The 27,681-nt window shown below is 41.6% G+C and overlaps 2 protein-coding genes across 3 annotated transcripts in view; both read right to left on the bottom strand.

The window, feature by feature from the left end:
* The window catches only part of LOC121395100, a 31,544-nt gene extending 7,283 nt beyond the window's left edge, over positions 1 to 24,261 (bottom strand). The window contains exons 1-4 of the mRNA XM_041567683.1: positions 23,780 to 24,261; positions 22,456 to 22,572; positions 22,311 to 22,370; positions 21,028 to 21,435 (exon numbers count right to left, since the gene is read on the bottom strand). Of these exons, the coding sequence (XP_041423617.1) occupies positions 21,028 to 21,435; positions 22,311 to 22,370; positions 22,456 to 22,572; positions 23,780 to 24,224 (1,030 nt within the window). The 5' untranslated portion in view covers positions 24,225 to 24,261. The remainder of the gene's footprint in view (positions 1 to 21,027; positions 21,436 to 22,310; positions 22,371 to 22,455; positions 22,573 to 23,779) is intronic.
* A 1,312-nt stretch (positions 24,262 to 25,573) lies between these two features.
* The window catches only part of LOC121395067, a 15,005-nt gene continuing 12,897 nt past the window's right edge, over positions 25,574 to 27,681 (bottom strand). Inside the window, exons 2-3 of one of the 2 annotated variants that reach the window (XM_041567601.1) lie at positions 26,722 to 26,757; positions 25,574 to 25,838 (exon numbers count right to left, since the gene is read on the bottom strand). The gene's annotated coding sequence lies outside the window, so the exon portion shown is untranslated. Of the gene's footprint in view, positions 26,758 to 27,681 lie in introns of both variants that reach the window. The other variant, XM_041567600.1, reaches the window with a different exon arrangement.

Below are 27,681 nucleotides of genomic sequence, written 5' to 3'. Positions count from 1 at the left end.
TGTCTACCCTGCAGCATCGTATTTCCCACATACTTTTAGGTATCAAGAGAAATCACCGCAAATATGAAAGCCTAGGGTCCTCTGAACAGTTTGATGCCCAATATATATAGGTGTACCCAAGCACGTGGCATACAGGGGCCCCAAAAAGAAGACCCCCCATATGGTCTGTCATTTTAGGTACTGCAAAATCAACACATTTACATCGGTTTGGGGGGGGCAAAAGTAGAAAAAAGTAAGTTCACCGAAGAAAACCATATATTTTCAGAAAGTACACATTCCCACGAATCCAAATTGGGTATGCATGTCTTTCTACGCCAAAGTACCAAGCCGCAAACCATTCCTAGATTTGGTGATTTGGTGATTTGGTGACATTTCCAAAAATCACTTCAAAATTTCTACCCTGCAGCATCGTATTTCCCCACATACTTTTAGGTATCAAGATAAATCACCCCAAATATGAAAGCCTAGGGTCCTCTGAACAGTTTGATGCCCAATATGTATAGGTGTACCCAAGCACGTGGCATAAAGGGGCCCCAAAAGGAAGACCCCCATTTAGTCTGTCATTTCAGGTACTGCAAAATCAACACATTTACATCGTTTGGGAGGGGGGCAAAAGTAGAAAAAAGTAAGTTCACCCAAGAAAACCATATATTTTCGGAAAGTACACATTCCCACGAATCCAAATTGGGTATGCATGTCTTTCTATGCCAAAGTACCAAGCCGCAAACCATTCCTAAATTTGGTGATTTGGTGACATTTCCAAAAATCACTTCAAAATTTCTACCCTGCAGCATCGTATTTCCCCACATACTTTTAGGTATCAAGATAAATCACCCCAAATATGAAAGCCTAGGGTCCTCTGAACAGTTTGATGCCCAATATGTATAGGTGTACCCAAGCACGTGGCATACAGGGGCCCCAAAAGGAAGACCCCCATTTAGTCTGTCATTTCAGGTACTGCAAAATCAACACATTTACATCGTTTGGGAGGGGGGCAAAAGTAGAAAAAAGTAAGTTCACCCAAGAAAACCATATATTTTCGGAAAGTACACATTCCCACGAATCCAAATTGGGTATGCATGTCTTTCTATGCCAAAGTACCAAGCCGCAAACCATTCCTAAATTTGGTGATTTGGTGACATTTCCAAAAATCACTTCAAAATTTCTACCCTGCAGCATCGTATTTCCCCACATACTTTTAGGTATCAAGATAAATCACCCCAAATATGAAAGCCTAGGGTCCTCTGAACAGTTTGATGCCCAATATGTATAGGTGTACCCAAGCACGTGGCATACAGGGGCCCCAAAAGGAAGACCCCCATTTAGTCTGTCATTTCAGGTACTGCAAAATCAACACATTTACATCGTTTGGGAGGGGGGCAAAAGTAGAAAAAAGTAAGTTCACCCAAGAAAACCATATATTTTCGGAAAGTACACATTCCCACGAATCCAAATTGGGTATGCATGTCTTTCTATGCCAAAGTACCAAGCCGCAAACCATTCCTAAATTTGGTGATTTGGTGACATTTCCAAAAATCACTTCAAAATTTCTACCCTGCAGCATCGTATTTCCCCACATACTTTTAGGTATCAAGATAAATCACCCCAAATATGAAAGCCTAGGGTCCTCTGAACAGTTTGATGCCCAATATGTATAGGTGTACCCAAGCACATGGCATACAGGGGCCCCAAAAGGAAGACCCCCATATAGTCTGTCATTTCAGGTATTGCAAAATCAACACATTTACATAGTTTTGGGGGGGGCAAAAGTAGAAAAAAGTAAGTTCACCCCAGAAAACCATATATTTTCGGAAAGTACACATTCCCACAAATCCAAATTGGGTATGCATGTCTTTCTACGCCAAAGTACCAAGCCGCAAACCATTCCTAAATTTGGTGATTTTGGTGACATTTCCAAAAGTCACCTCAAAATTTCTACCCTGCAGCATCGTATTACCCACATACTTTTAGGTATCAAGAGAAATCACCCCAAATATGAAAGCCTAGGGTCCTCTGAACAGTTTGATGCCCAATATGTATAGGTGTACCCAAGCACGTGGCATACAGGGGCCCCAAAAAGAAGACCCCCATATGGTCTGTCATTTTAGGTACTGCAAAATCAACACATTTACATTGTTTTGGGGGGGGCAAAAGTAGAAAAAAGTACGTTCACCCCAGAAAACCATATATTTTTGGAAAGTACACATTGCCACGAATCTAAATTGGGTATGCATGTCTTTGTACTACAAAGTACCAAGCCGCAAACCATTCCTAAATTTGGTGGTTTTGGTGACATTTCCAAAAATCACTTCAAAATTTCTACCCTGCAGCATCGTATTACCCACATACTTTTAGGTATCAAGATAAATCACCCCAAATATGAAAGCCTAGGGTCCTCTGAACAGTTTGATGCCCAATATGTATAGGTGTACCCAAACACGTGGCATATATCGGCCCTAAAATAAAGACCCCCCCTTGTATGGTCTGTCATTTCAGGTACTGCAAAATCAACACATTTACATCATTTTGGGGGGGGCAAAGGTAGAAAAAAGTAAGTTCACCCCAAAAAAACATATATTTTTGGAAAGTACACATTGCCACGAATCTAAATTGGGTATGCATGTCTTTGTACGCCAAAGTACCAAGCCGCAAACCCTTCCTAAATTTGGTGATTTTGGGGACATTTCCAAAAATGACTTCAAAATTTCTACCCTGCAGCATCGTATTATCCACATACTTTTAGGTATCAAGAGAAATCACCCCAAATATGAAAGCCTAGGGTCCTCTGAACAGTTTGATGCCCAATATGTATAGGTGTACCCAAGCACGTGGCATATAGGGGCCCCAAAAGGAAGACCCCCATATGGTCTGTCATTTCAGGTACTGCAAAATCAACACATATACATTGTTTTTGGGGGGGCAAAGGTAGAAAAAAGTAAGTTCACCCCAGAAAACCATATATTTTCGGAAAGTACACATTCTCACGAATCCAAATTGGGTATGCATGTCTTTCTACTCCAAAGTACCAAGCCGCAAACCATTCCTGATTTTGGTGATATTTCCAAAAATCACCTCAAAATTTCCACCATGCAGCATCGTATTACCCACATACTTTTAGGTATCAAGATAAATCACCCCAAATATGAAAGCCTAGGGTCCTCTGAACAGTTTGATGCCCAAAATGTATAGGTGTACCCAAGCACGTGGCATACAGGGGCCCCAAAAGGAAGACCCCCATATGGTCTGTCATTTCAGGTACTGCAAAATCAACACATTTACATTGATTTGAGGGGGGGCAAATGTAGAAAAAAGTAAGTTCACCCCAGAAAACCATATATTTTCGGAAAGTACACATTCCCACAAATCTAAATTGAGTATGCATGTCTTTGTACTCCAAAGTACCAAGCCGCAAACCATTCCCAAATTTGGTGATTTTGGTGACATTTCCAAAAGTCACCTCAAAATTTCTAACCTGCAGCATCGTATTACCCACATACTATTAGGTATCAAGAGAAATCACCCCAAATATGAAAGCCTAGGGTCCTCTTAACAGTTTGATGCCCAATATGTATAGGTGTACCCAAGCACGTGGCATATAGGGCCCCCAAAAGGAAGACCCCCATATGGTCTGTCATTTTAGGTACTGCAAAATCAACACATAAACATAGTTTTGGGGGGGAGCAAAGGTAGAAAAATGCACATTCACCCCAGAAAACCATATATTTTCGGAAAGTACACATTCCCGCGAATCCAAATTGGGTATGCATGTCTTTGTACTCCAAAGTACCAAGTCGCAAGCCTTTCCTAAATTTGGCGATAAAAGCAACAGTTTTTACATTTTTGAAATTGCCTAAAAATATTGCAATTGGCCGCATTTATTTCACCCAATTTTTTGCATACAATTGTAAAACACCATAAATATTGATGCCAAGGGTCTACTGAACAGTTTGATGCCCAATATGCATTGATATACCAAGGCAGCTGGCATATGCGGACCCCAAATGAAAATAGTGCATATGATTTACTCCACTGCCGATTCGCCTTCTGTGATGGTACGTTCTTGGCAGCCTGAGCCCTGAACCGCCAGCACGTACGCCGTACATGCTTGGCGGTTAAAGGGTTAAAACATTTTTTAAAAAATGTAAAATACTGAAAATTGGATTCCAGTCGCTGCAATGTTGTATAACTATTGAGAGGATGAAGCTATCTATTAATAACTTGAAAGAGGGAATTGAAAGCAATTTATCTGTGTTTTATGATGAACACAAATTGACTTAATTATTAGAAAGGTGAATAGGGTAATCTGTTGTAAGGACCCTTCATGTCGAACAGTCAGATGCTTACCTGGTGCTAGGGTTCGGGATGTGGTGAAACAAGTGGATAGGTTATTGGGAGGGGCTGGGGATGACCCCTGGTCTTGGTACACATAGGTAACAATGACAAAGTTAGAGGAGGCGGTGAAGTCCTCAAGAATTATTTAAAAAAACTAGGGTGTAAAGTTGAGGATGAGGACTTCCAAGGTAATTTTCTCAGAGATATTACCTGTACCATGAGCAACATTAAGAAGACAGCAGGAGCTTAGGGAGATTAATGCTTGGCTGAGAGATTGGAGAGGGAGGAGTGTTTTGAGTTTTCGGAGAACTGGGCTGAGAAGTTTTTTTACATCGAAATAATGACACAAAATCCCTCTTTCAATTGTACTGCTGGGTCTGAAAAAGGCTACAGGCGATGAGCACTTGAACCAGCTGTTACATGCGCGCTACTGTCTCTTGATAGCTGGCTATTTCTCGCGCTGACTTTGTTGGGGCTTTCTGCAGTCCTTGGAAGATCTATGGCTGACCTGGCTGCTGCCCTTACTGTTAGAAAAATAAATCATGGCTAAGCAAATAAAACTAACTGAACCCAAACCAGCAGGAATGCTAAGGAGGGAGAACAGTGTAAGCTCCATGAAGCCAGAGAAACTAACTTCAGCAGTAAAGGCAGCAGCAGGTCAGCCATAAATCTTCCAAGCAAGTGCAGCGAGCACCACTTTTAATTAGGCAGCAGGTGGCCCACTTGACAGCAGGGTAGAGCGGCCCCTCTGTCATTTGCCCGAACAGACAGATTACCAGTCTGGGCCTGGGCACTCAGTGATGATGGTGCAGCTGCTTTGGGGGAGAAGATGGCTTGAGGTTGGAGGAGATTTTAAACTAGGCATAGGGGGGAGGGTTCAGTAAAGGATTCAGTGGAAGACAGGTAAGATCAAGTAGTGGGCAAAGGAAGGGAAAATGGTGGAGGAGATATGGTACCATTAAGGACAGGGAGGACCACATGTCATACATGCAATATGGTATCAGTATTCATCATCATCATGTATTTATATAGCGCCAACAAGATGCGCAGTACTTTACCTTAGTTATAACAAACAGGGAATAAATGGTGGATAACAAACAAGGGTTTACAGAGTACAATAGGATTAGAGGGCCCTACAAATTAGAGTTTACAAACTATTGAGGCATTAGGATTTCAGAAAAAATGTTGTGATTTATGATTGCTTAATTAAGGTACATTGAATAAGCTTCTTTAAACAGGTGGGTCTTTAAGGAGCATTTGGTAAGAAGGAGAAAGTCTGATAGCTCAAGGCAGAGATTTCTAGAGAAAAGCAGAAGCTGGAGTCTTGTAGACGAGAATGGACACAAGTGATGTGAGGAGAAGCGAGGTGAAGGTCAGAAGCAGAGTGAAGGTTGCGTGAAGGAGTGTATTTGGAGATCAGAGATGAAATATAGGAAGGGGCTTCATTGTTAAGGGCCTTGAATGTGAGTAATTTGAATTTGATTCTAGCGAAGATTGGGAGCCAGTGAAGGGACATGCATATGGAAGCAGCTGATGTTGAGCGGTGAGATAGATGAATGAGTCTAGCAGCCTTTAGATTGGAGTTTTGAAAGGTGACTTGTTGGAATACCTGCGAGGAGTTGGTTGCAGTAATCAAGGCGGGAGATGATGAGAGTGAATAAGTGTTTTGGTTGATTCTGAACTGACATATGGTCGTATTCTGGCAATGTTGCGCAGTTGAATACGACAAGATTTTGCAAGTGTTTGGATGTGTGTTGAAAAAGACAGTTGCGAGTCTAGTATAACTCCTATGCAGCATGCCTCTGTGGTGGAATAAAAGGTGGTGTTGTTTACTGTGAGTGAGGGACAGGGGAAGATCTTGGAGGAAATATGAGTTCTGTTTTTGAAAGGTTCAGTTTCAGATGGTGCTGTGGCATCCAGGAGGATCCCGCAGAGAGACAATCTGTAACATGGGAAAGGACAGAAGTAGAGAGGTCAGGAGTAGACAAGCAGAGTTGGGTATCATCAGCATAAAGGTGATACTGATGTCCAAACGACTGAATACATTTTCTTAGTGAAGTAGTATAGAACGAGAACAGCATGGGCCTAGAACTGAGCCTTGAGGAACAGAGATGGAACGCAGTAGAAGTAAAGTTAGAGAAGGCAACTTTAAAGGAATGGTCAGACAGATAGGATGTAAACCATTAAAGAGCATTGTCATGAATACCAGCCGAGTATAGAATGTCTAGGAGGAGTGCGTGGTCAACTGTGTCAGAGGCTGCAGAGAGATCTGGAATGATTAGTATGGAATAGTGACCTTTAGACTTTGTCAGTAGAAGATCATTGGTTACTTTGGTGAGCACAGTTTCAGTTGAGTGTGTTGGGCGGAAGCCAGATTGCAGGGAGTCGAGAAGGGAGTTGTGAGTAAAATGCTGGATCAGGCGTTTGTAAACAAGCCTTTCCAGTAATTTAGATGCGAATGGAAAAAGGGAAACCGGACGATCGTTAGTGGGAGAGCTGGGATCACGGGAAGGTTTTTTGAGGATAGTAATGATTAGTGCTTGTTTGCCACAGTCGATGCGGTTTAGAGGACACAGTAGAGATTAAAGAAGAGAAGCATTGTTCTTTAGCTATTGATAGAGCTCAATTGTAGCAGGAGAGCATGAATCTGAAGTGGATGAAGTCGTTCGTGACTTTCTCCATCGTCGTTCAGCTGATCTACTACATCTTCTGAGGTACTGAGTCCACTAGTGTGCCAGGGTTGGGTTTTCGCTGGTCGGCTGTGATGGGTGATAGAAAAGTTTTTCATAGAAGTGTATGCGCTTCCTAAAAAATAAAGTATATTTTTACCACAAAGCTCTTATGAAGTGAAATCCTTTCATGAAACGCGTTAGGCCGAAATTCGTCTAGGTTGGATCCCTGTGTGTTTTGCGCATCCATTTGACTTTGCGCAAGGAGTTAACATTTCAATGTGACGGGTGATAGAAGAAGCAAGGGCGTCGAGAGCTATTGAAAGAGCATCATTGTAGAGAGAAGCTGCCTTATTTGGACAGGTGAGGTTGTTAACATGAGAGATGGATTGTGCCGATACTGTTGATAATTGTTGTGGAACAACATGTGTTGAGGTTTCTGTACATGTGGGTTGAGAGAGATGGTTGTGATAGTGCAGGTGAAAGGGTTACCTGAAAGGAGAGTAGGTGATGGTCAGATAGGGGGTAAGGAGAGATAGTAAGGTTGGATGGGTGGCACTAGTGTCAGAATATAAGATCAAGAGCATGACCCTCCATGTGGGTAGGCGAGTCCGTCCACTGAGAGAGACCAAATGAAGTTGTTAGTGAGTTTAGAGGTTGCAGGAGAAGCAGAGTTGTCAATGGGAATGTTTAAGTCACCTAAAATGAGAGCAGGTGTCTCACTGGAGATAAAGTATGGAAGCCAAGCAGCAAAGTGATCCAAGAAAGTATGGGACCAGGGGGCGATATATGACAGCGACACTCAGAGAGATTGGAGAAAACTAACGTAAGCTGTGGACTTCAGAAGAAGTGAAGTAGAGAGAAGTTGGTATGGTTAGATTTTCAAACCTACATTTGGGGGAGAGAAGAAATCCAACCCCACCACTGTGTCTAGGGGTGTGACTAAGTGAGAAGCCTCCATAGGAGAGGGCAGCAGGTGAAGAAGTGTCAGTGGGAGAGAGCCATGTTTCAGTGATAGCCAGAAGGTGAAGAGATTTTGGATATACAGATGCAGCCAGCCTGGTTTGTACGTTTGGCGCGCTGTAACTAAGCTGGATAGGCGCGCTATTCACGCTAAATGAAGATCCTCGCGCTGCCTTGACGAAGCAGAAAGATTTCCATTTCGTTTCCTTGAACTGCAATTCTTTAAATAGACACCAGGTGGCGCATGGAACACTTACGTCATAGGAAAGCGTATTGCAGAGAGAGATCCTTCTGGTGTGCAAACTTCTCATGTCTAGTACTGAGCTCTATTGTAGCTTAATGGTTAAGGTGCGTGACTTGAAAGCTGCAGGTCTTGAGTTCAAAACCTGTAACATCTACTTTTTTTTTAATTAACGTTTTGTAAAGGGCAACTAAGCCCAATATATGACAAGCCACTTTTTAAAGGGGAACTAAACCCGATATACGAGATCACACTTTTTAAAGGGGAACTAAACCCAATATATGCGATCACACTTTTTAAAGGGGAACTAAACCCAATATAGGACATCCCACTTTTTAAAGGGGAACTAAGCCAAATATATGACATTCCACTTTTTAAAGGGCAACCAAGCCCAATATACAAGATCACACTTTTTAAAGGGGAACTAAACCCAATATATGACATCCCACTTTTTAAAGGGCAACTAAACCCAATATCTGACATCCCACATTTTAAAGGGCAACTAAGCCCAATATACGAGATCACACTTTTTAAAGGGCAACTCAGCCCAATATATGACATCCCACTTTTTAAAGGGCAACTAAGCCCAATATATGACAAGCCACTTTTTAAAGGGGAACTAAACCCGATATACGAGATCACACTTTTTAAAGGGGAACTAAACCCAATATATGCGATCACACTTTTTAAAGGGGAACTAAACCCGATATAGGACATCCCACTTTTTAAAGGGGAACTAAACCCAATATAGGACAATCCACTTTTTAAAGGGGAACTAAGCCAAATATATGACATCCCACTTTTTAAAGGGTAAATAAGCCCAATATACAAGATCACACTTTTTAAAGGAGAACTAAACCCAATATATGACATCCCACTTTTTAAAGGGCAACTAAACCCAATATCTGACATCCCACATTTTAAAGGGCAACTAAGCCCAATATACGAGATCACACTTTTTAAAGGGCAACTAAGCCCAATATATGACATCCCACTTTTTAAAGGGCAACTAAACCCAATATATGAAATCCCACTTTTTAAAGGGCAATCAAACCCAATATCTGACATCCCACATTTTAAAGGGCAACTAAGCCCAATATATGAGATCACACTTTTTAAAGGTGAACCTAACCCAATATATGACATTCCACTTTTGCTCTTTCAAGTAGTACTTAAATGTCACCAAAATCACCAAATTTAGGAAAGGCTTGTGACTTGGTGCTTTGGAGTACAAAGACATGCATACCCAATTTGAATTTGCAGTAATGTGTACTTTCCAAAAAGATGTTTTTTTGGGGTGAACTCACGTTTTTCTACTTTTGCCCCCCCAATGATGTAAATGTGTTGATTTTGCAGTACTTGAAATGACCAACCATATGGGGGGTCTTCATTTTGGGGCCCATATATGCCACGTGCTTGGGGTACACTTATATGTATTGGGCATCCCACAAATCCAGACTTATGTGCTGCTGCCCTTAGTGCCTACTATTGACACAAAGCAGAACAGCAGGAATTGGGCTGTTGATGTTACCTGCCCACCCCCTCTCCACCATGTCTCAGTGTCCTGCTGGGAAGTGTAAACTGTAATTAGCATATGTTAAGAAGGAAACAAATAGTAGCAGCAAGCTTTCTGATTGTTGGGATTGCCTGTGAGAGGAGTGGGGGATGGTTTAGAGCAAGGTGATCTCAAGTTACAGCTTCAGACAAGCATGTGAAGAGTCTCAGCATTGGAGCTCTGAATTACAGAAAGCCTGTATCCCATAGACTCCAAATAATCCAAATTTTAACAAATGATTTCCTTTTTCTGTGTATTAATAAAACAGTAGCTTGTACTTCATCCCAACTAAGAAATAATGAATCCTTAGGGTAGGGGCACACGGACAGATTCAGGGAAATTTTGTCGCCTGGTGAATTTGAATTTGTAAGTTCGAGTGCATAGGATAGACTTGCAAATTTGAATCGAATTCAAATTGAATATGATTCAAATCTTTTATTTTAAAAAAAATTATTTAAAAAATTATTTATTTTTTTCAAAAGTCCACCAAACGACTCCAAATTGATTGTAGGAGGTCACCCATAGGCTAAAACACAAATTTGGCAGGTTTTAGGTGGCAAATAGCCTAATTTGAATTCTTAAAGGGACAGTACATGATAAATTTCAAAATTCAAATTTCAAAATTTTTTAAAATTCGAATTGAATTTGGACTATTCTCTAGTGGAATTACACTAAAATAAACTCGAAATTAAAATTTTCTTTCTGTGTATGGCAAAATTAATTCTTACCTTTCTCTGCTTGGTGGTTTCACATACACTGTTTAGTGATACATAGATCTGCATTGGGCTTGTACTGTATGTGTAGTTTGAATAAACATTTAACTAAAGAACCTCCATTTTGGCTCTTGTGTTTATTCTTAGTACTGTAACTACTGTATATACATCCATGTTGCAAACCGTTTGCCTTGTTTTAAATAACTTTTGTTTAGCAGAGATCAAGCTCCGACTTCCCTTGTTCTAAGTACAGCTGATCTTGGTAGCTGAATAGAACCACAACTAATTTGTAATGACAATATAATGTAGTGTTACCCTTACTTTAAAACACTTTTATTTTTTGATGTTACTGTTCCTTTAAGACCTTGAACTTTGAAGAATCCACAAATCAGTGTGTCTGTGCAAACCCTTTGTTACATTTAAGTGGTGCCAATGACGTGTGAATGCTCAACTAATCCTTGTGCTTTGAAATTCAAATTAGTTGTGGTTCTATTCGGCTACCAAGATCACCTGTACTGAGAACAAGGGAAGTCGGAGCTTGAAAGGGACAGTACATGATAAATTTCAAAATTCAAAGTTCAAAATTTTTTAAAATTCGAATTGAATTTGGACTATTCTCTACTTCCCTTGTTCTAAGTACAGGTGATCTTGGTAGCCGAATAGAACCACAACTAATTTGCATTTCAAAGCACAAGGATTAGTTGAGCATTCACACGTCATTGGCACCACTTAAATGTAACAAAGGGTTTGCACAGACACACTGATTTGTGGATTCTGCAAAGTTCAAGGTCTTAAAGGAACAGTAACATCAAAAAATAAAAGTGTTTTAAAGTAAGGGTAACACTACATTATATTGTCATTACAAATTAGTTGTGGTTCTATTCGGCTACCAAGATCACCTGTACTTAGAACAAGGGAAGTCGGAGCTTGATCTCTGCTAAACAAAAGTTATTTTAAACAAGGCAAACAGTTTGCAACATGGATGTATATACAGTAGTTACAGTACTAAGAATAAATACAAGAGCCAAAATGGAAGTTCTTTAGTTAAATGTTTATTCAAACTACACATACAGTACAAGCCCAATGCAGATCTATATATCACTAAACAGTGTATGTGAAACCACCAAGCAGAGAAAGGTAATAATTAATGTTGCCATACACAGAAAGAAAATTTGAATTTCGAGTTTATTTTAGTGTAATTCCACTAGAGCAGGGATCTCCAACCTTTTGAACCAGTGAGCAACATTCAGAAGTAAAAGGAGTTGGAGAGCAACACCAGCATGAGATATGTTCTTGGGGTGCCAAATAAGTGCTGAGATTGGCCATTTGGTAGCCCCTATCTGGCTTGTCAACCTACATTGAGGCTCTGTTTGGCAGTACACCTGGTTTTTATACAACCAAAACTTGCCTCCAAATATGAAATTCAAAAATAAGCACCAGATTTGATGCCACTGGGAGCAACATCCAAGGGGTTGGGGAGCAACATGTTGGTCACAAGCTACTGGTTGGTGATCACTGCACTAAAAAAAATTCAAATTTGAATTTTGAAATTGATCATGTACTGTCCCTTTAAGAATTCAAATTCGACTATTTGCCATCTAAAACCTGCCAAATTTGTGTTCTAGCCTATGGGTGACCTCCTACAATCAATTTGGAGTAGTTTGGTGGACTTTTGAAAAAAAAAATTAAATTTTTTTTAAAAGAAAATGTTTTTCATTTTTTTGTGAAAGATTTGAATCATATTCAATTTGAATTCGATTCAAATTTGCAAGTCTATCCTATGCACTCGAACTTACAAATTCAAATTCACCAGGCGACTAAATTTCCCTGAATCTGCCCGTGTCCTTACCCTAAGGATTCATTATATCTTAGTTGGGATAAAGTACAAGCTACTGTTTTATTAATACACAGAAAAAGGAAATCATTCGTTAAAATTTGGATTATTTGGAGTCTATGGGAGACAGGCTTTCTGTAATTCAGAGCTCCAATGCTGAGACTCCTGACATGCTTGTCTGAAGCTGTAACTTGAGATCACCTTGCTCTAAACCATCCCCCACTCCTCTCACAGGCAATCCCAACAATCAGAAAGCTAGCTGCTACTATTTGTTTCCTTCTTAACACATGCTAATTACAGTTTACACTTCCCAGCAGGACACTAAGACATGGTGGAGAGGGGGTGGGCAGGTAACAGCAACAGCCCAATTCCTGCTGTTCTGCTTTGTGTCAATAGTAGGCACTAAGGGCAGCAGCACATAAGTATGTATGTATGTATATTTTTATTTGTAAAGCGCTCCTTGAGGGCAAAGCACTGTACAACAAAACAATAAATTAGTAGTAACAAACAAGGGGTCAGAATAAAAAGGAACAATAAGTGCATTATTACAATACAATTCACATAAATATAAAATATAATTACATATATAATGGCATTCCAAATATAAGGATTTGAAGAGAGAAGGGTTTGATACGGGAAACAGCAGTAGTAGTGGGGGGTACAACCAAGTGGTTGCTCTGAGAGGAGCGGAGGTTTCGGGCAGGAACATATAGAGAGACAAGAGATGAGATGTAGTTAGGTACAGAGGAATGAAGGGCTTTGAAGGTTATAAGGAGGAGTTTATAAGTTATTCTTTGTTTTATAGGAAGCCATGATAAGGACTTCAGCAGCAGAGGGGCCTGTACCCTTTTGGATGAGAGGAGGATAATTCTTGCAGCAGTGTTTAATACAGACTGTAGAGTAGAGAGATGGGAGTTAGGCAGGCCAGTTAGTAGAAGGTTACAGTAATCTAGTCTGGATAGGATGAGAGCATGCATGAGCGTCTTGGATGTATCAGGTGAAAGGAAGGGACGGATTTTGGCAATATTGCGAAAGAAAAAGTGACAGGTTTGTGACAGTGGATCAGAGAAGGAGAGAGAGGAGTCAAAAATTACCCCCAGACAGCGAGCTGAGTTGACAGGATTAATGAGCATGCCATCAATAGAGATAGTAAATAGGGGAGTAGGACCAGGCTTAGGTGGAAAGATGATAAGTTCAGTTTTTGTTAGGTTGAGTTTGAGGTGGCGCTGGTTCATCCAATTTGAGATAGCCAGGAGGCAGTTAGAGATCTGAGCCTCTGTTTCAGCTGTTAATGAAGGGGTGGATAAATATATTTGGGTATCATCAGCATACAGATGATAATTTAAAGCCAAATGAATGGATGAGATCTCCCAAAGACAGAGTGTACAGGGAGAACAACAGCGGACTAAGTCTGGATTTGTGGGATGCCCAATACATATGTGTACCCCAAGCACGTGGCATATATGGGCCCCAAAATGAAGACCCCCCATATGGTTGGTCATTTCAAGTACTGCAAAATCAACACATTTACATCATTGGGGGGGCAAAAGTAGAAAAACGTGAGTTCACCCCAAAAAAACATATTTTTGGAAAGTACACATTACTGCAAATCCAAATTGGATATGCATGTCTTTGTACTCCAAAGCACCAAGTCACAAGCCTTTCCTAAATTTGGTGATTTTGGTGACATTTAAGTACTACTTGAAAGAGCAAAAGTGGAATGTCATATATTGGGTTAAGTTCCCCTTTAAAAAGTGGATTGTCCTATATTGTGTTTAGTTCCCCTTTAAAAAGTGGGATGTCCTATATTGGGTTTAGTTCCCCTTTAAAAAGTGGGATGTCATATATTTGGTTTAGTTCCCCTTTAAAAAGTGTGATGTAGTATATTTGGCTTAGTTCCCCTTTAGAAAGTGGGATGTCAGATATTGGGCTTAGTTGCCCTTTAAAAAGTGGAATGTCATATATTGGGTTTAGTTCCTCTTTAAAAAGTGTGATCTCGTTTATTGGGCTTAGTTGCCCTTTAAAAAGTGTGATCTCGTATATTGGGCTTAGTTCCCCTTTAAAAATTGGATTGTCCTATATTGGATTTAGTTCCCCTTTAAAAAGTGGGATGTCCTATATTGGGTTTAGTTCCCCTTTAAAAAGCGTGATCTCCTATATTGGGTTTAGTTCCTCTTTAAAAAGTGTGATCTCGTATATTGGGCTTAGTTGCCCTTTACAAAACGTTAATTAAAAAAAAGTAGATGTTACAGGTTTTGAACTCAAGACCTGCAACTTTCAAGTCGCACACCTTAACCATTAGGCTACAGTAGAGCTCAGTATTACACATAAGAAGTTTGCACACCAGAAAGATCTCTTTCTACAATACGTTTTTTCCTATGAACCTATGAATTGCATTGCGTTTGGCGGCCTCTAGTGGCAGAACTGGTATTACATGCAGGTAAACGCACTAAACGCGAGAAGGCTTCCTGACACATCGTGCTTGCTGCAGATCTACTAGAGTTACAGCGCGATAAACGTACAAAAGAAAGTGGCTCCATCTGTAAAGAGATCATGGACTGCTGTGAGTTTATTGCAGATAGATGCAATGCATTCCAGAGGGCACATGAGAAATGCAGGAAGGGTGCTGGCTTTATGTGAATAAGGTTTGCAGGATTAGAAGTGTGTAAAATTTTAAAGACTGGAAAATACATTGTTAAATGCCTGAGAGTGGGAAAAGGCGAGGGTAGGAACGAGTGAGTGGGACCAGGGTTTGAGGAGATGTCCCCAGCTGCAAGTAACAGTAATAAGGAAAGAGAAACAAGGTGTTACCTAGATTTGTTTTGTATTGTTTGATGGGTTGAGAGGGGATAAGAGATTTAACAATATAAAACAGGGTGCTTAGAGTGAGAGAGTGTGATGGGAGCAGTAAAAGCATTAACAGAATCAGCCATCACAACATCACCCGGCAGTGCATTCCACAACCTCACTGTATATAGAATTTAATTAAAAGTAGGGAGGGGTGTGTGTATGGATGCTGGGTTTTCATTTGGAGGGGTTGAACTTGATGGACTTTGTCTTTTTTCAACCCAATTTAACTATGTTACTATGTAACTGTGATGAGCCACCTACGTTGCTTCAAATGAAAGTTCTTTTCTTCTATTATGAAGGGGTGGTCGCTGGTGCGGTGATCCTCTTTATGGGTAAAAAGGTCCCCTGATGTTTGTCTATAATGTCCTTTAATGTACTTGTAAAGTGTTATCATGTCCCCTAAAGCGCCTTTTTTCCAGAGAAAAACCCCAACCTTGACAGTCTATCCTCATAATTGAAGTCTTCCATCCCTCTAACCAGTTTCAGTTGCATGCCTCTGCACTCTGTACAGCTCATTTATATTCCTCTTAAAGGAGAAGGAAAGTTTAAAACTAAGTTACCCTTATCAGAAAGGTCCACCTAAATATACCAGTAAACCCTCAAAGAAATGCTACTCTGAGTCCTCTGTCAAAAGAAACACTTCATTTTTTTCCTTCTATTGTGTATACATGGGCTTCTGTATCAGACTTCCTGACTTCAGCTTAAACATCCTTGCCCTGGGCGTGAGCATGCTCAGTTTGCTCCTCTCTCCCCCTCCCTTCTCTGCTGTAATCTGAGCCCAGAGCTATGATTGAGCGGGGAGAGACTCAGGCAGGAAGTGATGTCACACCAAGCTAATACTGATGCTGGTATTCTAAACAAACAGAGAGTATCTAGAGCTTTTTACTCAGGTATGGTAAAACATTTTACAGAATAAATATAGCATTCTAGCTTGCACTATTGCAGATAATTTATTGGCAATAAAATGCCTCCATAGCTTTCCTTCTACTTTAAGGACTGGAGTCCAAAACTGCACTGCATACTCCAGGCGAGGCCTAACCAGGGACCTATAAAGAGGCATAATTATGTTTTCATCCTTTGAGTTAATGCACTTTTTTATGCAAGCCAGAACTTTTATTGGTTTAGTAGCCACATAATGACACTGCCCAGAATTAGAAAAAGTGTTATCTACAAAAACCCCTAGATCCTTCAAATTTAAGGAAACTCCCAACACACTGCCATTTAGTGTATAACTTGCATTTATATTATTTTTTCCAACGTAGACAAATCACTCTGCAAAGTGGCAGCATCCTGCATGGAACCTATAGTTCTGCACAATTTAGTATTAACTGCAAAAATAGAAACAGTACTTTCAACGCCACCTCCAGGTCATTAATAAACAAGTTGAAAAGCAAAGGACCTAGTACAGAGCCCTGCGGTACTCCACTAACAACACTGGTCCAATTAGAAAATGTTCCATTTACCACCACTTGTCTATCTTTTAGCCAGTTCTCTATCCAGGTACAAATACTATGTTCCAGGCCAACATGCCTTGATTTAACCAGTAACCTTCTGTGTGGCACTGTATAAATTGCTTTAGCAAAGTCTAAGTAATTCACATCCACTTCCATTCCAGAATCGATATCCCTGCTCACCTTCTCATAAAAAGAAATTAAGTTAGTCTGGCAAGATCTATTACGCAATAAAACCATGCTGGCACAAACTCTTAGGGGCAGATTCACAAAGCCTCGACTGTTTTTTTACTTCGAATTCGACCTTCGATTCGAACGGTCGAGCAATCCTCCGATCAGGTGAATAGTCAAATTCGATAATCGAAGTGAACAAGTACGATTATCGAAGGATGTATTAGTTCGCCTATTCGACTATCGAAGGATGTATTAGTTCGCCTATTCGCCTATTCGACTCGACTCGAAGGATACCTTATTTATCAAATCTTCACCCGAAGTTTTATTTGTACCCCATCTTTGACCTACCGAAGTTGATTTTGGACTTCGACATTCGAAGATGATCGAATAGTCGAGGAAAAATAATCGAATGGTCGAGGTAAAAATCGTTCGACTATTCGATTTCCTACTATTTTCTTTGCTGCTGCTCTCCACTGTTGTGGGTGTATAGTGACACCTAGGGATCACTTTATAAACTGTTTTTTTAGTTCTGGCTGCACTAGAGGTTTGGTGAATTTCATTAAAATAAATACTGACACCAGAAACATGTTTGTTTTTGCATCTATCAGAATCTAACCTAAGATTTTCAAGTATCAATGGCTTAAAACATTATTTTTTAGTTCTATTTTTTTAAAACATCACTTCAAATATTAATTGGCCCTATCTATCCTTACGCTTCACTAAATGGTTAAATGTTTTAAAGCTGCATGGAATGCTGGGAAACACTGGCTTACTTATAAAAACCCCCACCACATGCCATTTAGCTTAGATTTTTTTCAGAATGGACATTTTGCCAGCCGCCATTTTTGAGGCCCAAGAGCAGGCTGAGGAGCAGGAACACCTTGTCCCTGCTAGGATCAGGCAGCATCGTCACTTCAGGAGATCTGTACTTTGTTTGGACGAGCTGTCTGATGATGAGGTTGTGAGGATGTTCCGTCTGAGTCGTGCCATAGTGCAGGTTTATGGTCTCATCAGTGAGGCCATTGAACCTGTGACGGCACGGTCTCAGGCAGTGCCTGGGATGTGCAAGCTGCTTGCAGTTTTGCATTTCCTGGGCACTGGCAGTTTCCAGCAGGTTTCTTCACGCCTCATTGGCATGAGCCAGCCCACCTTTAGCAGGATACTAACACAAGTGCTCAGGGCACTACTGCAGCACTCGCAAAGGCTCATTTCCTTCCCCTCAACTCAGGCAGAGTGGATAAGATTGAAACAGGATTTTTTCCTAATTGGCCAATTTCCAAATTGCCTAGGAGCCATTGATTGCACTCATGTTGCGCTCACACCACCTCGCCATCACCAGGAGCGCTACCGAAATCGTAAGCGCTCCCATTCCATCAATGTGCAGGTGGTGTGTGATTCCAACATGCGCATCATGAGTGTGAGATCTGGCTTTCCTGGAAGTGTCTATGATGCCACTATCCTGCGTCAGTCAGCTCTCCATGGCCTCTTTACCCGAGGAGAAATGCTGGACGGCTGGCTTGTGGGTAAGTTCTATTTTCAATTTCATACAAAGACACTTCAAATATTATTTTAAAGGTGATATGTATGTATTTTCAAGAATTGTTTCCCTTTTTGCAGTCTGGCTACAATAGATGCACTATGCATCTTGGGACCTGTAGTTTAGTTCAATCAGCTCACTTTGTTAGGGCTTTTAATTCTTGCTACCTGATTCAGTTTACAGGTGTGATGTGTTAAGGGGATGATTTCTTAATGGATCTGCACACACACAATTATTTGCATTTGGGGGGGGGATTAACTCTTTTATTGTGCGACCAATGCTTATTTGAACCTGGGTGGAGTCACCTTTAGAAAACATATCGGTAAGTGGCAGTGTTTGTTTAGCAATGACAGGCTTTTGTGTGGCTACTTACATTTATTTTGATTTGTGTTAATGATTTTTTCTTGTTTGATCTACACGTATGGCTTCTTCTGTTTTCTTGTTTGAAATGACATTACCCATGTTACTATTTTGGACAAGCGCCTTGGCAAAAAAGAAAAACAAACACACCCAGTAATGTTTTAGTGGCTTTACTGACACAATCTTTGTCAAAATCCAAAAAAGTTGAACAACAATAAAAAGACAATCTATATCTGTATAAAGTTTGTTTGTTTTTGGAACACACAATATTTATTTTAAACCATTAAATATGTACCTTAGCTGGAAGCCACAGGAGGAATTTGGTCTCAACATATATTTCAAAATATAGCAGCCCCTATAGACCACTAAAGGGCAAAAGCTTTACAAATCATTTGTTGCATGACATTGCTAATGCACCCCAGGATTCATCATGGCCAACTTTACATTAAACAGTATCCAAAAATTTGGCCCTTGATAAGCTTGTCTCCAAAACAATAATATAACAATCAATATGATCTACAAATGACACTTGTCACTATATGACAATTTGGCCAGTTTAAAAGTATCAACAATATGAGATTAGTGCTGGCCAGGTAGAGTGTTGGACACCCAACAATGCTTGATAGTGCAAAGTAACAACCAAGGCTTTGTGCCTTTAAGGCATATCATACACCTTGGACTTGCTATTTAATGAGCACAGGTGGAGGAGGAGGAGGAGGTAGGCGTTAGCACCTATTATGAGTGCTTGGTAGCCAAAGTAGGCCAGAGGTAGCCAACATAACTTCTCGTGCTAAGTAACAATGCTTTGTGCCTTTAAGGCATATCATACACCTTGGACTTGCTATTTAATGAGCACAGGTGGAGGAGGAGGAGGTAGGCGTTAGCACCTATTATGAGTGCTGGGTAGCCAAAGTAGGCCAGAGGTAGCCAACATAACTTCTCGTGCAAAGTAACAATGCTTTGTGCCTTTAAGGCATATCATACACCTTGGACTTGCTATTTAATGAGCACAGGTGGAGGAGGAGGAGGTAGGCGTTAGCACCTATTATGAGTGCTGGGTAGCCAAAGTAGGCCAGAGGTAGCCAACATAACTTCTCGTGCAAAGTAACAATGCTTTGTGCCTATAAGGCATATCATACACCTTGGACTTGCTATTTAATGAGCACAGGTGGAGGAGGAGGTAGGCGTTAGCACCTATTATGAGTGCTGGGTAGCCAAAGTAGGCCAGAGGTAGCCAACATAACTTCTCGTGCAAAGTAACAATGCTTTGTGCCTATAAGGCATATCATACACCTTGGACTTGCTATTTAATGAGCACAGGTGGAGGAGGAGGAGGAGGTAGGCGTTAGCACCTATTATGAGTGCTTGGTAGCCAAAGTAGGCCAGAGGTAGCCAACATAACTTCTCGTGCTAAGTAACAATGCTTTGTGCCTTTAAGGCATATCATACACCTTGGACTTGCTATTTAATGAGCACAGGTGGAGGAGGAGGAGGTAGGCGTTAGCACCTATTATGAGTGCTGGGTAGCCAAAGTAGGCCAGAGGTAGCCAACATAACTTCTCGTGCAAAGTAACAATGCTTTGTGCCTTTAAGGCATATCATACACCTTGGACTTGCTATTTAATGAGCACAGGTGGAGGAGGAGGTAGGCGTTAGCACCTATTATGAGTGCTGGGTAGCCAAAGTAGGCTAGAGGTAGCCAACATAACTTCATAGTGCAAAGCACAAGGTACACTGTTTTCACTTTGACAGTTGCAGAATATAGGCCATTGTTACATGAATGCACATAACATGTAAACCACATAAATACAGAGCTTGATTAGCATATGGAACCTTTGAAGCAACACTGCACTAGTGATAAATACACCATAAAAAAGTGTAGTCATATGCTTGCAATACAATTCATTGACCCTTACATGTAACATTTTTTGGCCAAGTGAATGTGTTCGGCAACACTGCAGCATCGCCATAGAAATATGTTAGAGCAAATGCACTTCGATGTTTGTAAGTGCTTTTCCAGATGTTATTGGAAAGGGCGCCAATGGGTGTTAGATATGGCACACCTTGGTGCTGATAACACCATACATATATACATATGTTAGAGCAAATGCACTTAGATGTTTTGAAGTGCTTTTCCAGGTGTTATTGGAAAGGGTGCCAATAGATGTTAAAATGGCACCCCTCAGTGATGAGAATGGAGCAGTGTAAACAATGGGATGTGTTGTTTGGGAGTCAGTCCCATTGCTGGGTAACGGACAAAGTGATACCTGAAGCGTCAATAGGGCAAAGTTTGTTACCAGGAGAAAAACAGGCAAAGAGGCCAGTGTCAGATGGAAAATGACACAGACTGGAGCTAGGGACGTTTGTCCCCTCGGACAGGACCGTCTCCCCTTCTATGCCCCCTTTCCCTCCGATGTTGAGGAGCTTAAGGGGGTGGAGGGGAGCAGCAGGTGGACCAGGGACTTCACCCTCAGCAGAGCCCCCTGGTTGATGAGGCTGGGCTGCCATAGCTGCCACCAGGTCCTGGATTCCACGATGGATGGTCACCTGGGTCTCCTGAATATCCCTATGGATTAGGGCCATCCACCGCCTCATCCAGAGTTCCTGGCGGCGCTGCTGGTGGAGCAGAGGCTGCATGGCAGCCATCATGGCGTCAACGAGCCCCGGTTGTGCCGCAGGTTGCTCACCCAGTCGCCGTCCTTCCTCCTGTGGTGGTCCCCCAATTGCTGCAGCAGCAGCAGTGGCAGCAGCACGACCTACAAGAAAAATCAAATCTAAGTATATATATTGGAATGTGCATAACCCACAACAAACGAGCGGATCTCTCTCCGATATGCCCACCTTGAGGTGGGCAATATCGCACTGATCCGATTGTGGGCCCTAGGGACCAACGATCGGATCATAACGAATAGGAACGGGCGGTTGGATCGCAGGACCGCATCAACGAACAGATGCCTTCGTGATCCGACGGGATTTTAGTCCCATCCAATCGAGATCTGGCCGACTTATGGCCAGATCTCGATCGGGGAAGCCCGTCGGGGGCCCCCATACACGGGCCAATAAGCTGTCGGTCTGTCGGCAGCTTTTATTGGCCCGTGTTTGGCCACATTTAGATTGGAGGTGGTGTTTTCTTTTGGGCGGGCTGGCATAAACAAAATATTAGAGTGAAAATTTCACACCAGTCTGTAGCTTGGAAAACAAGTTTTTTTTTTTTTTGACAAAAAAAAAGTTTGAAAGGACATGTAAACCCTCCCTCCCAGTGAGGAGGAGCTTCAGATACCTGCCACTGGTTTTTAAAAGGTTAACAGTAAAGTCTGCAGTATCCCCTTAATCACTTAGAATTCCTTCTCCTCTTCTAACTCACTCTGGCCCTCCCTCAGGAATTCCCTTTGGCTGTTGGCTAATGAGCATGCTCAGTTCTTCTCAGCTCAGATTACTAAACACACCCTCCAGTCTAACAGCCACTGAGCAGACATCATTACTGGTTCCCATAGAAACTCTGCTCTAGCTGTCTGATCCTATTTTATTCTCCTAACCACCTCTCCTGAGCTCAGCTTAACCAATACATGGCATCTTTGGTGACACACAGACAAATAAAGTAAGGGGTTATTAGTTATAAAATTACTCTTACGTCTGGGGGGCACCACAGGTATCACAGCTGGTGACTGGGCGCGGCTTTCAGCTCGGTGTTCTGTAATGTGAGATAGGACATTAGTAATGCTGTAAACAAGTCGAGGAAGCAACTACATTGGCCACAACATTGAACATGTCTGTACCTTGAGCTTCCGGGGCTCTATCACGATCTTCAGCCTCACCCTCTTCCTGGGGTTGCTGAGCGGCGTCGTCCTGGTCCTGGTCACTGCCCGAGTCAGGCCGCGATGTTTGCGGCGGTACTGCAATTGTGAATAAAGAAAACAAAAAAAGTATTAAAAAAACAAAATCATATGGAATTGCAAGAGACCTCCCACATGCTACAAATCTATTTTATTTCTCATTCCAAATACTAACTCCAATGGAATGGTACAGCAAGTGAGATGGAATGGTTAAAACTTAAAGGAACAGTAACATCAAAAAATAAGTGTTTTAAAGTAATGAAAATAGTGTTGCCCTGCACTAGTAAAACTGCTGTGTTTGCTTCAGAAACACTACTATTGTTTATATAAATAAGCTGCTGTGTAGCAATGGGGGCAGACATTCAAATGAGAAAAGGCTCAGGTTACACAGCAGATAAACTCTGTAGAACATAATGGAGTTATCTATTATCCACTATTTAACCTGTGCCATATAGAATTTTTTCAATTCCTGTTCCACAGCAGCTTGTTTATATGAACTATAGTAGTGTTTCTGAAGCAAACACACCAGTATTACCCGTGCAGGGCAACAGTACATGACATTTTCATTACTTTAAAACACTTATATTTTTTGGTGTTACTGTTCCTTTAAATACATTTGCAATGGTGCGAGCAGAAGAGAATGTAATATATGACAATACTTGTGATTTTAAAGTTATTTAGGTTTTTAATCAGCAGATCTAAACTTTGCAGTCTCAGCAATCTGGTTGCTAGGGTCCAAATTAGCATAGCAACCATGCATTCATCTGAAGAAGAGACTGGAATATAATTAGTGGATGGTCTAATTAGTAATATGAGTAATAAAAACTCACAATAACATCACATGTGTAGTCTTACAGAGCATTTCTAGACCCACATTTTAAAGCTGGAAAGAGTCCTTTAATTTTAAAAATAAATAATGAAGGACAACTGAAAAGTTGCTTAGACTTGGCCATTCTAGAACATACTTAAAAGTTAACTTAAAGGTGAACCACCCCTTTAATGCAGTTTCTAAACATTTGTACTATAGTGGGGAAATGGTTAATAAAGAAATGGCTGCCATTTTGTCTATGTTACAGCTGCACTTAATAACTAGTAATGAACAAACAGCAAAGTTGTAAAGAAAAGTACAAGAAACTCCTCTAATGCAAAACAGGAGCAATATTTTAGCAAAGAAGTGAAATACTAAAGGGGAAATTAGACATTTATCTAAATGATGTGAATGTGGAAAAAAGGAGTCAGATGTTTGTTTCTATAAAATTCAACTTACTTCTCCAGTCTGTGTCCACTCCTTCACTGCCCTCTTTGCTCAAAATGTCCAGAAGCCGGCGCTCGTAGGGCTTCAGTCTGAGTGGAGGGACTCGCCCTCCGCCGGTCTTCTGGGCTTTAGCTCTCCTGGTAACCAGCTTTGCCCTTAGCCAACGCTTCAGGTCACTGAAGCGCTTGTACACTGTGGGGCGATCCCTGTGTAAAGCGCCCACAGTGTTCACCTTGTCCGTTACCTGCTGCCAGTGGTGTTGACGTCTGGCAGCACTGATACGATGGGACCGACTCCCAAACAGCACATCCCATCGCGCTAACACCTCATCCACCAGTGCTCCATTCTCATCACTGGTAAACCTTCGGGCCATTTTGTTGGTGGGGCCCTCCTCTCCTCCGTCATCATCACCCTCCTCCTCCTGTCTCCTCTCTGAGGCAGTTGGTCGTGCCTCCATCTCCTCCTCGCTGCTGGGCAGCCTCTGTGTCCTCCTCCTGGGGAGCCTCTCCGAGCCCTGGGTGGGGTGCGTGACACGCTGCGTGCCCCAGATGGCGGGCGAGACGCGCAGCGTGCCCTGGGGGACTCCCTGCGTTGGCTGGGGGACACCCTCCCTACACTATGCTCCTGCCCCCCTGCCCTACTCTCCTCCCTCCCTCTACGGGACCCCCCTGCCCTACTCTCCTCCCTCTACGGGACCCCCCTGCCCTACGCTCCTCCCTCCCTCTACGGGACCCCCCTGCCCTACTCTCCTCCCCTCTACGGGACCCCCCTGCCCTACGCTCCCCCTCTCTACGGGACCCCCCTGCCCTACTCTCCCCCTCTCTACGGGACCCCCCTGCCCTACTCCCCTCCCCTCTACGGGACCCCCCTGCCCTACTCCCCTCCCCTCTACGGGACCCCCCTGCCCTACTCTCCTCCCCTCTACGGGACCCCCCTGCCCTACGCTCCTCCCTCCCTCTACGGGACCCCCCTGCCCTACTCTCACCCCCACTACGGGACCCCCCACCTGACCTACTCTCTTCCCCTCCCCTACGGGACCCCCCACTCTCTTCCTCCTCCTCCTCCCCCCAGGAACCCCTCCCAGTGACTCCCCAGCCTGTGCCCCCCTCTCTCCCCTCCTGCGACGACTAAGATCCCACATAGTGTGGGATCCAGCCGCCGTTGGCACTTCCCCAGGGCTGGAGAGACGTTCCCCCTCCTCCTCCTCCTCCTCAAGCCTCCTCCTACCAGCCATTTTCAAAAAAAAAAGCAACCTGCCTCAGACACCTCCTCCACCTGTGCAGTCTAAATAGCAAGTGCGCAATTGGGCCGAAAATGCACCTAAAATGGCCTCTAGAGGGCTTCCTGTTTGAAAAAAATGGCAAAAAGGAAGTGGGGCATAAAAACTTCGAATCGATCGATTCGAATACAAGTGGGGCAAGGGGCACTTCGATCTTACTTCGATCGTATTCGACAGTACGCTACGACCGAATTCTTCGAATCGAAGGCACTATTCCTGCGATCGCAGGATAAATCGTTCGATCGTACGATTTTACTTCGATCGGAAATAGCACAAAAACCCTTCGACTTCGATATTCGAAGTCGAAGGATTTCAATTCCTAGTCGAATATCGAAGGTTAATTAACCCTCGATATTCGACCCTTGATGAATCGGCCCCTTAGTATTATGATTTGATATGAAGTCCAGTATCTTATCCTTTATTAACCCTTGGAAAATATTTTGAGGCTGAGAACAGGATCCCTTTTTGAATTTCAGCACCACATTAGCAATTCACCAGTCTCTCTGGACCATGCCAATCTTCAATGAATCCTGAAAAATTAAGTAAAGAGGTTTGACAATCACAGAACTAAGCTCGCTAAGTACCCTGGGATGAATACCATTTATGCAGTGCTAACACGATCATTTTCTCATGCAATAGAATAAATAACAAAGCAACTGTCTTAAACCTTTTTTTGCAATAGAATAACAAAGCATCTGTATTGTCTTAAGAAACCTTTTTTTAGTTCTGGATAGCCCAATTCAAAAAGGAAATGCAGGAGGAATATAATGTGCTTGATTTTTCAGTGTAATTCTGTAGATGAAAAATTTGTAAAATGTTAAAATATGGCACAATTATACCTTTTAAACAATAACTAACATATACATTAATTACGATACAGTATTATTTATAGGAAGTTAATTTTAAATAAATAAAATGTCTGTTGTTTAAAGTTCATAGAATAAGCAAGAACACAGGGACCATTTATCAATGCCCAATATTTATTGAACAATAAAGATGCTAAAAAAAATCAGGCATTTTTTTGTTGCATACTGGATTAATAAACACTGAACTAGAGGTCGTAAAATATGTATATATGATTTCACTTTGCATCACTATCAGCTAAAAAATGTAGATTTATCATTTTCTTTCTGTGTTAAACTATTTATATTACAGATAGAAAAGATCTTGGGGTTTGGGTTTATTTACAAATGATAGTTAATTTACAAATAACATTGCATTACAAAGAACACTTCCTGCATTTGGCAGTGCTGTAATTATGAGGTGGGAGGTAGTAATTGGTAAGTGGAGAATAATTTTGCATTGGAAGATAAAATTAGAAATGATTTCAAAAATGTCCTGCTTGATGGCTTATAAAAAGTTCCTCATAGGTCTCATTGAAGACTGGAAGCCAGCATATGACGTCACACCGTTTTTGATTTGGTAATATCTGCACCACTCAAATGTGTTACTGTCAAACATTAAGGATAATAGCATGTACCGAGTGGAACCAGTTTAAATTGGCCTAGATGGCATTGCATGTGATAAAGTATTTTACCGATTCAGGGAATGCTTGAGTTAAAGGAGAACTAAACTCCTAAAACCAAAATAGATTGAAATACTATATTTACTATAATGAATTTACCAGTACTTATACAAAATGGTGCAGCTTTTAAAGTATATTTATTTTACTTACCTACACTTGATTCCTTTTTCTGAAAGCCAGAATCAGCTGTAAAAGGAAATTGGAAAATTGTTTTTTTTTTATTTTGTAATCGAAGCTTTGATCCTTTGTGCCCATGGGACACCCTTCAGTCTAAGGATCCAGGACTATATACACTGTCACTTGAAATTTTGGAAATTATATTAATATATTATATAATGTGGTTTTTATGGTAAGCTGCTGCAGGTAGAACAATGGTAGAACAAATGGTTGTTAATTGTACATTCTCTATTTGGAGCAAGGTTCTTAGTGGGGTCCCTCAGAGCTCGGTATTGGGTCCACTTTTATCTAACTTGTTCATTAATGACGATACACTTGGCTGTAGCAAGCAATGCCAGTCAGCAGCATCAAGGGCAAATAAAGTTTTGAGCTTTATTAAAAGGGGCATTGATTTACAACAAGAAGGGGTCATTCTTCCACTGTATAGAGCACTAGTAAGGCCCCCATCTTGAATATGCTATACAGTTTTGGTCTCCAGTGCTCAAACAGGACATTACTAAAATTAGAGAGGGTCGAGAAAAGGGCAAGTAAGCTGGTAAAATGTATGGAAAATCTTAGTTATGAGGAAAGACTGGCCAAATTGGGGATGTTCACGCTGGAGAAGAGGCGATTAAGGAGTGATATATATTTATACATAGTTATCATAAGGGGATCATATAATAATCTCTCTAATGCATTATTTACCAGTAGGTCTTTCCAGCTGATGCAAGGTCACCCATTAGAAGAAAAGAGGATCCGGCTAAATATTTGGAAGGAATTCTTACAGTGAGAGCTCTCTCTCTCCCTGAATCAGTCGTACAGGCTGCTACATTAGATTAAATAGGGGTCGGATGGCTTTTTAGCAAGTGAGGGAATACAGGGTTATGGAAGATAGTTCATGTAAGTTGATCCAGGGACTAGTCCGATTTTGGAGTCAGGAAGGATTTTTTTTCC

This window comes from Xenopus laevis, chromosome 6S, assembly GCF_017654675.1.
Source record: "Xenopus laevis strain J_2021 chromosome 6S, Xenopus_laevis_v10.1, whole genome shotgun sequence".
Classification (NCBI taxonomy): domain Eukaryota; kingdom Metazoa; phylum Chordata; class Amphibia; order Anura; family Pipidae; genus Xenopus; species Xenopus laevis.
This window is presented reverse-complemented; position numbering and strand designations above follow the sequence as displayed.